Source organism: Scyliorhinus torazame, chromosome 25 (assembly GCF_047496885.1).
Source record: "Scyliorhinus torazame isolate Kashiwa2021f chromosome 25, sScyTor2.1, whole genome shotgun sequence".
Taxonomy (NCBI): Eukaryota; Metazoa; Chordata; class Chondrichthyes; order Carcharhiniformes; family Scyliorhinidae; genus Scyliorhinus; species Scyliorhinus torazame.
In genome coordinates, this window is record NC_092731.1 from 9572803 (window position 1) to 9587042 (window position 14240).

Sequence of the window (14240 nt, forward strand, 5' to 3'; positions counted from 1 at the left end):
TTCCGTCCCTGGTGCATCTGGTGGGCAGCGGGCAGAAAAGGGTGGCACCACGTCATCCAGGACGCCTGAGGAGCAGCCTGGCCCATCCGGGCCGCGCCGCCTCAGGAAACAAGCACCAACGGGGACCCAGGTCGCAGGGCAGGAGTCTCAGCAGTCCGCCTCCGCTGCTGCTATACCGTCTGGGGAACCACAGAGACGTAGTGATAGGGCCCGTAAGGCCAGCAAGTTAGATACCTAGTAAGTTGGCACAGGTGCAGGGCACAGCTTAGTTTAGGGGCGAGGGTACCTGTATATAACCTTTCTAATTAAACTCACTGTCACACCAATGCAAGTTGCCTTTGTGCTATGTTCGATGCTTGTGGGGCCGGGTAGGGGACTGAGTGCCACTGTGGTGGAACGCTGAGCCCCGGTGGGTGTAATGTGCCCCTCCCCCCCACCTCGGACGTCCATGCCAGCCCTCCCAGCAATTCAACAGGGCCATGTGATGGAGTGTCCAGCACACATACAAGGACCACCCAGGTGGAGGGTGTAACTGTGGCCATGAGTCAGACATTATCTTACGGCTTGGAGCTCAGAGCTCAGCGCAGAGCAGGTTGTCATTATCCTCCATGGCATGGACCACACCCGCTTCCACAAGCAACCGTGTGAGCCTAGCCCATTGTGCCACAGGTGGATGTGTAATGGCGGGATGGTGTGGGAGGGGTGGTGGAGGAGGTGCGTCTCATGGGTGTTTTGGGAGGTGGGGGTGGTGGGTGATGAGGTGGCGCAGTACAGTGGTGTCAGTGCCTCTGCTCAGCAAACCCCCACCCCCCTAGTTGGTGAAACGTGCGGCGATCAACGTGTCCCATGCTCGCTGGCCCTGCCAGTGGCGTCGTGCAGCCTCCCGTCCATGTCCAGCCCCCATGTCCCTCCATTCACGCCCCCTCCCCATTCTCCTCATCTGGAGAGGCATGCTCTTCCTCGTGCTCCTCCTGCCCCTCTGCCTCCCCCTCCTCCTCCTTCAGCACATCGCCCCTCCGCTGGGCTATATTGTGGAGGACGCAACATACCACAACGATGCGGCCGGCCCTCTCCGACGGGTACTGGAGGATAGGTCCATGCCCCTGAAGCGCATCTTCACCAGCCCGAAGCACCTCTCGATCACACCCCTGGTCGCTGCATGGGCATCGTTATATCGGGTCCCCGCATCAGTCTGTGAACTCTGAACAGGCATCATCAGCCACGATCGCAACTGGTAACCCCTGTCACCCAGCAGCCATCCTCGAACGTGTTGGTTACGAATGATTGCGCCAGGTTAAACGGGTCATGCACCCTGCCCGGGTAACGGGCGCAGACGTGCAGGATCCTCGTCACTGACCACCTGAACGTTCATGGAGTAGGACTTCTTCCTGTTCATGATCACGGCTCTGTTATCTGCTGGTGGCCTCATGCACCCCATCGATTGCCCCCTGGACCATGGGTGTCCTGGCCACGGCAGTGAAGCCCGCTGCCCGGGCATCCTGGTGGGCACGGTCCACAGGGAACTGAATGTAGCTCTCATACAGGGTGCCATACAGGTGCCATACAGGGCGCCTGTCACTGCACGGATGCATCGGTGCACCGATGCCTGGGAGGTGTCCACTCAGCGACTGGAACGACCCCGTCGCATAGACGTTCAGGGGCACCATCACCTTGACGGCCACCGGGAGTGGGTGTCCACCCCCAGTCCCATGCGGTGCCAGGTGTGCCTTCAGGTAGCAGATATGGGCGACGGTTTCCCGGCTCATCCAGAGTCTCTGACTGCATGCCCTGTCCGGGAGGGCCTCGAATGACATGCGGCACCGGTAAACACGAGGCCTCATCGGGCGCCTCCGTCGCCGTGGCTTCATTTCCTCCTCCCCCTCTCCTCCTCCTCCTCATCGGTATCCTCATCCTCGTCGTGGTCCTCCTCCTTCTCCCCTCCAGCCTGAGTGGCTGCGACCTGCCCCTCTGCAGCCCATTGATCTGCTGCAGCCGCCACAGCCTCTCTGAGCCACCTGCGCTGACGCTGCCACAGGGCTGCATGCAGGGCAGCAGCCCACGCCACGGTGGCCAACATCGCTGGCTGGTGCCCAAACATTATGATCTGCAGGGGGTGGGAGGTAGACAACAAGTTTAACCATGGTGCATGACCCTCTCCACAACCAGAAGCCATGGGCTACGTGGCTGCCCTGGTTGGCAGTTTGCGCCCCAGCCACGCAGGCCCCCCACCCCCGCCCACCCCCTTGGTGTTCCGACTCCTGTTGCCTATCCCTCCTGCCAGCGCCACCGTTGAATGGCGCAGCCCTCACCGGGGGATGCCGTGGCTGCGGCCCTGGACTTATGGAATGCCGCCCCCTGGGGGGGTCCGGCACCGATCCGCACGGCCGGGAGGCCTGCGCTCAGCAAGTGCCCGGGGTCGGTGCCCATCAGCCTGGCCGCCGTAATGGCGTCCGTGGCTTTGGAACCACCCTACCATGGCGGGCAGTTCCCGGCTGGCGGGGCTGTTCTCCCCACGCCCCCACCAGAACCTGGAGGGCCTCCCCCCCACCCCCGCCAGCCACGGCCGTGCCCGTCCCGCCAGCCCTGGGTCCCCCCACGCCAACCCCTATCTCCTGCTGTCGCATTGTCAGCCAGCACGACTGGCTGACGATATTTAAAACCCCATTAGAACCGTGCCGGCGTGACCGCGGGACTTCGGCTCAGCCGGGCCATAGTATCGCTGGGAGCCCGGAGAATCCTCATCGGACCACCTCAGGCGATTCTCTGGGCCGCGCGGCACCTTTCATGACCACACCGTTTTCCCTTGTTTGGAGAATAGCAAAATGGCGTTGGACCGGCGTTGTGCGACTTTCTGTCGTGAACGGCGATTCTCCGAACCGGCGAGGGCTCGGAGAATCCCACCCAAGGTAGCTCAACTATTAATAACAATGAGTGACTGAGGTGCACAAACTAGAAATGCTCCAGGTTTAATCCCCCAATCTTGATTGGTCTCAGCTAGAGTGTTGGTGGGATCTCTACAGTGCGCTTCAGCACATTGGAAGATTATGAAGTAAAACCAGTTACTTGACCCTAATTTGACTCCAGTGATACCCTCCCCGACTGGGAATGCAGGTAGCTGGACACTGAAAGAGGACAGATTTAAATTCAGATATGACGGCTCCCCTAATCCAAAAGCCAATTGACACTGGGAGGAAATTGTGCCTCATTGTGCCTGCTTTCCGGCCACAAAGTGGGGACAAAAAAGGTTTGCCTCTGGATGCTCAACTGTAGCTCACCAGAAACATGGTGATGAGCTCCGAGGCCCAATTTCAAACAAGTCTCAGACGTCCAGCATTCACACTGAGCAGTCATCTATTTTGGCCCTGAAACTGGAATAAAACCAATTTTCTGGCCGCTGTTTGTAGTGATCTGCATACCTGTATATATACAAGGGGTCAATATAAATGCACTACGACTAAGCAATCACCAAGGGGAGCACAGGAGATGTATAAATATGGACAGACAGGAAGTCAGGGGGCACTCTTAACAGGAGCAGCAGCTGGTGAGCAGGACACAGACAGGCAGCTCAGATGGAACATAGTATAAGCGTTGGGGAGAGAACAAACTCAATAAAGCATCTACTTCAACTGTAAGACTACGAGCTTTATTCAGACATAAGGAATAAGACATGGTACCAGGTGACTTCAGAACGCTTACTAGAAGATTACACAAGATGCAGACAAAGAAAGATTGAAAGAACAAGAAAACACGTACCGGACATTCGACGTGGGGAGACTTCGCTGATTCAATGAAACTCGTTGGAACTCCACCGAAGCTGAAAACAACCGGTAATTTAAGTCATAGATGGAAAAGTTGTAAACAAATGTTCGAAAATATATCAGAGCTAATGATTTGAGAACAGCCTCGGAAGAAACAAAAATAGCACTGCTCCTAGCAGACATGAAGCTAGAGAAATCTATAACGGCTTTAAATACTTGAAAGGTGAGGACAACATCAAATTAGAAGTAATACTCAAAAAATTTGAAGATCAATGTAACACCAGTAACAATGCTACTTTAAGACATTCAATGCTTGGAGACCAAATTGCACAGGGAATGAGTGAAGCAAAACTCAAACAATCACTCCCAGAACTGAAAGGTTTAACACTGGAAATCGTGATTGAAAAGTGCAGATCGAAAGAAAAAAGCAACATTAACTTTTCACCAAGAGAAATCCACGTTAAAATGGCGTCTGAGCACATTTTAAAGTCCCCGGGGAACAAAAGACGCATATCGGGTTCTGTGCATGCACTGGAAACCGAAGACACGCACGCGCAGTCAAAACCAGCCGTTTTGCGCGAAGACCGTTCTGCGCATGCGCAAGCCGCACATGCGCAGTTGAACAAAAACAGCACACCGTTCGAGGACGGATCTGCGCATGCGCACAGTAAAGGAAAATCGATTTGCACATGCGCAATCGATTGGTACGCATGACGTCAGAACCGTGATGATGTCAGAAGACTCAGACCACGCCCACTGAAAGGGTAAATGCCCAAAAATCACAAACAAGACTCTTAAAGGCACATAACCAAAAAATTCAACCTCAAAACGCACAACATTGCCTGAACTTCTACCAACAGTTGAAACTAACTTTCACAGCACCCTGGAACAAGCAGTTTGCACCACCCAAAGTGAAGAGCACAATGGCAAACCAGAAACCAAAGAAAATGATTTGTTCATTGATCATGAAGAGCACAATAACAAATCCAAAACAAAAAAATATGATTTGTTTATCGAAAAATACTACTCAGACATGGCTGAGTTATTCGGATATGCTAATCATAGTCTCAGCGACATGGTTGAAAAGCTCAACACGACTCTACTCATGGTACATGAATCCAATACCATGATGCAATGGCAGATTGTTGATACATTGGATGAGAGCAACCTGTCGAATGGCCAAGAAGAAAACAACGTCACACAAAGAGTACTGACCAACTCCGTTGAGAGAGCACAGATCGACTCCACAGAGAGGACACGACACGACTCCACACGGAGAGCGACGAAAGACTCCACAGAGAGAGCGATGCAAGCCTCCACAGAGAGCTCGTTGACAGACACCAAAATAGAAGAAATGAAAGACTCCATAGCAAACGCCATGCATGACCAAGACCATGAAGGTCTATCCACCTTATCTGAGCAACCAGGAAAAGACAATGGATGTGAGAACAGTCACAATGTGATCACAATCGACATACAGGATGTGCAGGATCAAAGCGAGACTGACAGATCTATGCTCGTCTGTACAGAAGCACTCAACAATCAGAATAGGGCTACTCATGAGTCCAGTGAGACCACGTCAATCGAAACCTCATCGACTCTAAACTACACACAAGAAAATGAAATCTTGAAAATGTTGACTCCAGAAGAGGAGCACCAAGAAACCAAAGATGATTCAAATGAACCAGAAATGACTCCAGAAGAGGAGCACCAAGGAAGCAAAGAAGAGGAATCAAATCCACCACAAATGACTGATGTCACCAAGATCAATGCAACATCAGATCATTCTCACAATCCTCAAGAAGAAACGCTCAATGAAACATCAGATACAACAAAGGACACTGACACCAATAACTTTGAGAATGACCCAAATTATCCACATGGAACAGTCATTGAGCGCAACAAGAACAACAAAAACCACAAGAAGCACAACAGAAACAAGAACAACAGAAACAATAAAAACAACAAGAAGCACAACAAGAACAACAAAAACTACAAGCACAACAAAAACTACAAGAACACAATGAACAAGCATAACAAAGACAACAACAGCAACAACAAGCATGACAAAAACAACAATGAAAATAACAAAAACAGAAACTACAAGCATAACAAAAACAACAACAAGAACGACTACAAAAAACATCAAAGACAGAAATGACAGAAACAACAGCAATGAAACAACAATGTGTACAACATAGTACAGCTCTGCACATGAAGGACAATGCAACAGCACACTCCAAAACAATGACAAGAGTACAAACATACCATGGCATGACAACGAATCTGACAAATTCACATTTTCTCCAGAACAAACAAGCGCACCAGCTTTCAAGGCAGATGACATACTGAATCGATACCACAAGCACAGAAAAAAGTCCACGTCAGTCAACATCAGTGGTTCGATCATTCAAACACCTCGTGATGATTTATTGGTTACTTAAAAACAAGAACACTGATGACATTCACAAAGAAATTACAGTATCAACATCACCACATCATCAACAGAAGAAGAAAAAACTCAACTCAATAAATTCATAAAGTTGGACTCACTAATTTTTTTATTAAGGTTGGACTCCAAAATATTAATTGGCTTTGTATAATAACCAATATCATCACAACTTGTACAGATATGCATATCATAATTAATCAAATTGTTTTGTAGAATTTTCTTTAACACTACAAAAAATATGTAAAAGAAAAAAGGGGGGATGTAGTGATCTGCATATCTGTATAGACAAGGGTTCAATGTAAATGCACTGCACTTAAGCAATCACTGGAGGGAGCACGGGAGGTGTATAAATATGGACAGACAGGAAGGCAGGGGGCACTCTTCACAGGAACGGCAGTTGGTGAGCAGGATACAGACCGGCAGTTCAGATGTAACATAGTATAAGCACTGGAGAGAGAACAAACTCACACAATAAAGCATCTACTTCAACTGTAAGACTACGAGCTTTATTCAGACACAAGGAATAAAATACTGTTTACTTACATACTTATGAATATTAATATCTGTGAAATATTAATGTATTCCTCTGCTATTTGTGTAACACTGTACACTTTTATAAGTCACCTTCTCTTTCAATTATATCAGATACCTCACTTAGCCCAAACTTTCTGCTGAGATGTGCATCATCTAATATCATCTGTTCCTTAGTCTTTGGAGACCGGTTTGATTATGAAGATAAAAGGTTTCTCACATTGACGGAGATGATTTCAGAAAATATGCGAGTTTTAAGTGGCCCCTGGATACAGGTATTTCCCTTTCTTTTAAAATCATAATGTGACTGAAACAACTTAAACTGTCACATTTGCAGAAGATGCTCAAATAATGGGAGTGGCAGAGCAAGGAGCAGCTGGAGATTTGCAGAAGGATTTAAATTGATTATTTAACTGGGAAATAAATGACAACTTGAATTTAAATGGATAATTAATGATCTGAGTTTGGAAATGAAGGTTTAGAAAGGGATCTGAGAGTATGTAGAATCCCGCTCATTGTTACCTGGATTTTTAGTCCAATATCAGAACCACTTCTCTGACTGGGTGCCATAATTGTGTCCTGTGCCCTATGTTCGTTCTGCAATTTACTCCCACCCGTTTTTTTCCTGTCATTATTTAGAAACATAAGCCTTTTTCCCCAGCTTCTTAAAAATAAATTTAGAGCAGCCAATTCTGTTTTTTACAATTAAGGGACAATTTAGCGTGGCCAACCCACCTACCCTGCACATCTTTTTGGGTTGTGGGGATGAGACCTCTGCAGATACGGGGAGAATGTACAAACTCCACATGGACAGTGACCCGGGGCCGGGGCTAATCATTGTACCACCGTGCTGCCTGTGCTTTTTTCCCAGCTTAGTGCCAGCTCTTATTGGCTCACCTAACACCAAGAATTGAATCAAAGACTCTCTTGGTCCCTCTGGTTCGGAATGTGAACAGGAGATTGAACTGTATTTCATGCATTGTTCTGTTTGGGATAACTGAGTCCACACCAATCTAATGGGTGGGATTTACGGTCCACCCCGCCACGTGTTTTTTGGCGGGGAAGCAGCCTGTCAGCGGTATCTACCGGTCCCGCCGTTGTCAATAGGATTTCCAGTGTGCCGGTGTGGGACCAGAATTTTCTGCCAGTGTGAACAGCCGGTAAATCTCATCCAATGTCACCATACGACCAGAAATATAAGTGTTAACAAACATTTATTTTGCCTTGCAGCTGTACAATAGCTTCCCGACGATCCTGGATTTCCTGCCTGGGCCTCACAAAAAGCTCTTCCAAAACACAGCAGATTTGCAGAATTTTATAAAACAAATGATTCAAAGTCATAAAGAAAGTTTGCAGAAAGATGTTCCCAGGGATTTTATCGACTGTTTCCTCATCAAGATGGAGGAGGTACTGGAAGACGTTTTCATTTCACATTCGTACAGTTTCAATTTTCTTTTTACATTCGTACAGTTTCAATTTTCGTACCTGCTCCCCGAAGGTAAGGAGGGGTTTGGCTGGGTACTGATGTGGTGAGTCCAACAGGTTTACACAAAGCTTAACACCAGCTAAACAAGACCAGCATTTTGGGAACTAGTGTCGTAAATGTCCCGTTGACACCAATACAAAAGCAGCAAAAAAATTTAACATGTGGATCGGTTAATAGCACAATCTGTATTTGAAAAGAAATCTGAAAGTGACTACACACAACATCAGGCCGTTAATATTTTAAAAGTAGATTACATTTGTTTCAGGAGCAACAAAAGCATGACTCGGAATTCATTCACATGAACTTGTTGCGGACAATAATGGACTTATTTTTTGCTGGAACTGAAACAATCAGCACGACACTGCAATGGGCTATCCAGATCCTGGCAAAGTATCCACAAGTTCAGGGTAAGCAACATTACTACAAGAGGTTGGAGGATTTCAACAGTCCAACACATGAGATTATAGTGTTGGTAGAATGGAACATTCTCATTTCAGAATCCAGAATCTAATTTTAACCTGGGGGTGGACAGCGGCATGAGACCTGGGACAGGAGTGAAGAGCTTACTCCAACATGAAGCCTTGGGAAGTTTTAATTTTTGGGCTTCATTTAAATGTTGATATGTTGAATGCCACCGAAAGCTGACAGAGCTGCCAACAAAGGCAGCAGTAGTGAGCTGTATTTCTAGTAGCAGGTGAACATCACTGGGGATAGCAGTACCAGCCTCCCCGAACAGGCGCCGGAATGTGGCGACTAGGGGCTTTTCACAGTAACTTCATTTGAAGCCTACTTGTGACAATAAGCGATTTTCATTTTCATCTGAGAGAATGGTCACTGCATTATACACATATGTACAACCATACAAATTAGGAGCAGGAGCAAGTCATTCAGCCCCTCATGTCTGTTCCACCATATGATCATGGCTGATCTGATTGTAACCATTACTGTCTGATCTGCCCCATACACCCTTGTTAGTCAACAATCTGTCCATTTCAGCCTCAGAAATATTGGAGACCCTGCCTCCACTGCTCCCCGGGGAAGGGAATTCCACAGACTATCCACCCGCATTGAAAACTTTCTCCTCATCTTGGTCTCAAATGGGTGACACCTTGGGCGGGATTGTCCGTCCAGCGACACCGGAATCGCAAAATGTGACTGGATGGAGAATCGCGCGCGAGGCCAAAATTGTGGCCAGTGCCAGGTGCCCGCCAGAATGCCAGGCTCCGGAGTGCCTCGACTGCATTGTCAAATATCTCCAGACGTAAAGTAAACGCTGTCAGCTCTCATTCGGAGGCCTGAGCCGATATTCCAGGAGCCTCCGCGATCTCCACCTCTGCTGGGAAGAAATACCGACGGCGAGTTTCACTTGTTGTTTCAAAAATCGGGCAACAGGTGCAGTGGCTGATGAGGGAAAAGACAGGAGAGGAGGTAGGACATGCAGAGGCCCAGATGAACCCTTAATATAGGAACACAGTGGTTTTCCACATTCACCCCCTGTTAAAAGTGAGTCCGGCGGGGGTGGTGGATAACTATATACAATTCGCAAACTTTAATATTTACAGAACAGTTAAAAAAAATGTCTCTGGTCATCCGTGGGCCGGTCAGTGGTTCAGCCGGTCCGGCACCTTCATCGTCCTCTGAGATCGACGATGTGGAGCCGGTGATGTTGGTGCTGTCGTGGTCGGAGTTGACTCCGGGAGCGTGCCAAAATCCTCTTCATCAACGGGGCTGGGCAGGGGGAGGACAGACAGTCCTAGGGGGGTGATGGGGGAGGGTGGCGCCGGGGTGGTGCGGGGGTGGAACCTGCTGGTGCCAGGTCCCTGAGGGAGACGGTATACTGGCGGCCGCCGGGGAACGCCACGTAGGCGTACTGTGGGTTTGCGTGGAGCAGGTGCACCCTTTCCACCAACGGGTCCGCCTTGTGGAGCCGCACATGTTTACGGAGAAGCACGGTTCCCGGAGCTGTGAGCAAGTTGGGAGCGATACCCCGGATATGGACTTCCTGGGGAAGGAAAAAGACGTTCATGCGGTGTACTGTTAGTAGCAGTGTAAAGTAACGAGCGAATAGAATGGAGTGCATCAGGGAGGACCTCTTGCCAGCGGGAGGCCGAGAGATTTCTGGACTGTGGGGCCAGCTGGACGGCCCTCCATACCGTCCCATTCTCCCTTTCTTCCTGTCCGTTTCCCCGGGGGTTGTAGCTGGTCGTTCTGCTGGAGGCGATACCCCTGCTGAGCAGGAACTGACGTAGCTCATCACTCATGAATGAGGATCCCCTGTCACTGTGGATGTAGGCGGGGTAGCCAAACAGAGTGAAGATAGAATTAAGGGCTTTAATGACGGTGGCAGACGTCATGTCGGGGCATGGGATGGCGAAGGGAAAACGGGAGTATTCATCGATCACACTGAGGAAATACGTGTGTCGGTCGGAGGAGGGGAGGGGGCCTTTGAAATCCACACTGGGGCGTTCAAAGGGGCGGGAGGCCTTCACCAGGTGCGTGCGGTCCGGCCGGTAGAAGTGCGGTTTGCACTCCGCACAGACCTGGCAGTCCTCGTCCTTACTTCCTCGACGGAGTAGGGCAAATTTTGTGAATCTCCTGCCGGCCAGGTAATGCCTCCAATGTCGCACAGCCTCAACAATAGCCTGGGCCTCCTTTTCGACGGATGAGTGCCAAATTTCGGAGGCATGGAGGGTGCGGGAAAAGAATGCCACGGGCCTGCCTGCCTGGTTGAGGGTGGCGGCAAGGGCGACGTCCGATGCGTCGCTTTCCACTTGGAAAGGAAGTGTTTTGTCTACAGCGTGCATTCCAGCTTTGGCAACATCAGCTCTGATCCGGGCGAAAGCCTGTTGGGCCTCGGCCGTCAGGGGGAAATGAGTGGACTGTATGAGTGGGCGGGCCTTGTCGGCATAGTTTGGGACCCACTGAGCGTAATACGAGAAGAATCCCAGGCAGCGTTTGAGGGCCTTGGGGCAGTGGGGGAGGGGAAGCTCCATGAGGGGGCGCATGCGGTTGGCATCGGGCCCCAGAACTCTGTTCTGGACCAGAGGATGGCTAAGCGGATTGTACGGAACACACACTTCTCCTTGTTATACCTGACGTTGAGGAGAGTGGCGGTGCGGAGAAATTTAGCGAGGTTGGCGTTGTGGTCCTGCTGATCATGGCCGCAGATGGTCACATTGTCTAGGTATGGAAACATGGCCCGCAAGCTGTACTGGTCGACCATTCGGTCCATCTCCCTTTGGAAGACCGAAAGCACATTGGTGACGCCGAAGGGGACCCTAAGGAAGTGATATAGCCGGCCGTCTGCCTCGAAGGCGATGTATGGCCGGTCCGATTTACGGATGGGGAGCTGGTGGTAAGCGGATTTCAGGTCCACCATTGAGAAGACCCAGAACTGTGCAATCTGGTTAACCATGTCAGATATGCGTGGGAGGGGGTACGCGTCGAGCTGCGTGTACCTGTTGATGGTCTGGCTATAGTCCACGACCATTCGGTTTTTCTCCCCAGACTTAACCACAACCACTAGAGCTCGCCAGGGGCTGTTGCTGGCCTCAATGACTCCCTCCCGAAGCAACCGCTGGACCTCGGACCTGATGAAGGCCTCCTACAGCAGCTGACAAAATGGCTGCAAGCTGAAGGCAACGCATATTTATAACCCGGCTCCTGGGCGCATGCAGGGGCCCAGGTGAACATGTAGTGCAGGTTCTACCGTACAACCCTTAATATAAGAACACAGTGGTTTACCACAGGCGGTGCGAGCGGAGCAAACCCGAGGCTCATCTGCCAGTCCTGGAGGCCCGCTTCTGTCTCGAACAGGGTTTCAATGCGGATATCTTTGGCCCCAAGGCCTCCACCGCGGACGCCACCCATAGACAGGGTGACACGCATTGCCGATACTACCTCCTGCCCCTGCAGGCGCCGGGTGGTTGCTGACAACCCCTCATGCAGTCCCAGGCTCTGTGACTGCATCTCCACTGTCGCTGGGACTGCCCTTTCCAGAAGCCCAAAACCTATCTGGACAGCAGCTAGTCTGACAGTCCGCCTCCTTGGAGGTTCGTACCTCCACCTGATGTACCACAGCACGAGTGTAGAGCGCACTAGATAGTGTCCCAGGAGCCTCTTCACTAACATGCTCAACCGTGAGGTGAGTGTCTATGGGATAGTGGAGAGTGTTGGAGGCAGCTGTGTCAGGGAAGTCAGTGTCATACCCGGACTTGTAATCCAGGGTGTCTCGGGCAGCGGTTTGAACGCTCGCATCGCTGTCTGTGTCGTCTTCCTTGCTGCTGTACACTGGGGGTTGGGGTTGTAGTTGGGTCAGGGGAAACCAGAAGGTCCCGCCTCATCGCCAGGGGATCCTGCAAGACACAAGGCATGATTGTGTCGTGGGTTGGGGTGGTGGTGGAGGGAGATGGTATGGGAGTGGTGGTGATGGAGGGGGGGCATTTGGGGGACGGGGATGGTGGATGGTGGTCTGGGTGTGGGGAACGGAGTGTTAATATGCGGATGCAGCTTGTCAGCTTCTCGAGTGTTAACTCCGACATAGTTTCTCATTGGAATCGATCGTGTTCCACGTGGTGCCAGTGCTAGCCCATGAACGGTTGATGAACTGCTCCGGGAGTGGCGCTACTTTTGCTGTGGTAGAACTCCACTGGGTCTGTACCGGGGTCAGCAGATACGGCAGGATTCACCGCTCCCCGACGGTGATATCATAATTCGTTCCGACGCTGAAATCGGGGGTGGTGCCGGTTTGACGCCGGTTTTCTATGCTCCGCCCCCTCCAAAATGGAGTCATCGCGTCGCACGGCGTTGGCGCAACACCTGAAGGCCCTCCCCCGATGCTCCGCCGCTGATGGGCCGAGTGTGGTCTCAGCGGTCGGCAATCCGGCGTGGCGGCTGCGGACTGTGTCCAGTGCTGCCAGTTGGCCGGGTGCCGTGCTGCTGGCCAGTGGGGTCTTCGCGAGGGCTGGGTTGACTGGTGGGGGTTGACCAGGGGGGCACATTTTGGTAGGTCGGGTCTGCACACGGCCGGCGTCGTGTTTTATGGCGCGACCAATGCAGGTCATCGGCGTGCGCATGCGCGGCCACAGACCCGGCAATTCTCCAGCCGTTTGTGTCGTGTGAGCTGGGAATTTTACTCGGCACGGCTGTTAGCCCCTCACCACTCACAGGATTGGTGAGGATTCGCCGCCATATTTGGCAGTCGTAAAATGCCACTGTTCCCACGCTGGCATTGGCACTGAGCCTCCAAAACGGTGCATCCAGCCCATAGTCTCTGAAACGGAGAATCCCGCCTGGATTATGGATTATAGCCATTGATTTCCACCCTGGGTTTCTAAGTGAAAATATATTAAATAAGCTCTAACTCTCCAGTAGTCTTCAACCAATATCTTGCAATTGGCTAAGACCATCAAATACATTGGCAGTCAGGTAAAGTAATGGTATCGGCCACAATGTGCGAAGTGTCACAGATGACATTGATGATGTTTGTAAATCAAATATATTTAACAATTTAAAACTATCTTTCTTTGTCCTACCAGAAAAAATTCATCGAGAGATTGATGAAGTGGTTGGATCCTGTCGAAGACCCACTGTTGAAGATCGAGCAAAAATGCCATATACAGATGCCGTTATACATGAAGTTCAGCGATACATCGACCTTGTTCCCATGAGTCTTCCACACATGGTGACAAGAGATGTGGAATTCAGAGGATATCTGATTCCTAAGGTTGGAATCAAAACCATTATTTATATAGTTCATCATGATGTCAAAACAGCACGTTGTATTATGGAATTGCGTTTGAAACGCTACGACGATTGTTATTCGGGAAATTGTAGTAGATATTCCTTGCCACCATTCTCCCACAAAACACACAATGAGACACATAACTAGTTCTTTTTGTGATGGTTGTTTTTGTTAAGGGGCAATATTGACTGGAATACCAGGAGGAAATTTTGCATTATGAGAAGGTATTCAACAGCACGGATACATGGAAACTGGGTGGGATTCTCTGGT

The 14240-nt window shown here is 50.3% G+C and overlaps 1 protein-coding gene and 1 long non-coding RNA gene across 2 annotated transcripts in view; one reads left to right on the forward strand and one right to left on the reverse strand.

The window, feature by feature from the left end:
• LOC140402302 (cytochrome P450 2C3-like) overlaps window positions 1-14240 on the forward strand; it is a 121320-nt gene that overhangs the window by 85502 nt on the left and 21578 nt on the right. Inside the window, exons 4-7 of the mRNA XM_072489984.1 lie at window positions 6856-7016; window positions 7972-8148; window positions 8493-8634; window positions 13765-13952. Of these exons, the coding sequence (XP_072346085.1) occupies window positions 6856-7016; window positions 7972-8148; window positions 8493-8634; window positions 13765-13952 (668 nt within the window). The remainder of the gene's footprint in view (window positions 1-6855; window positions 7017-7971; window positions 8149-8492; window positions 8635-13764; window positions 13953-14240) is intronic.
• Window positions 1-14240, reverse strand: part of LOC140402304 (uncharacterized) — a 148832-nt gene that overhangs the window by 4662 nt on the left and 129930 nt on the right. The window contains exon 5 of the long non-coding RNA XR_011938118.1: window positions 3754-3814. This is a non-coding gene — a long non-coding RNA (uncharacterized lncRNA). The remainder of the gene's footprint in view (window positions 1-3753; window positions 3815-14240) is intronic.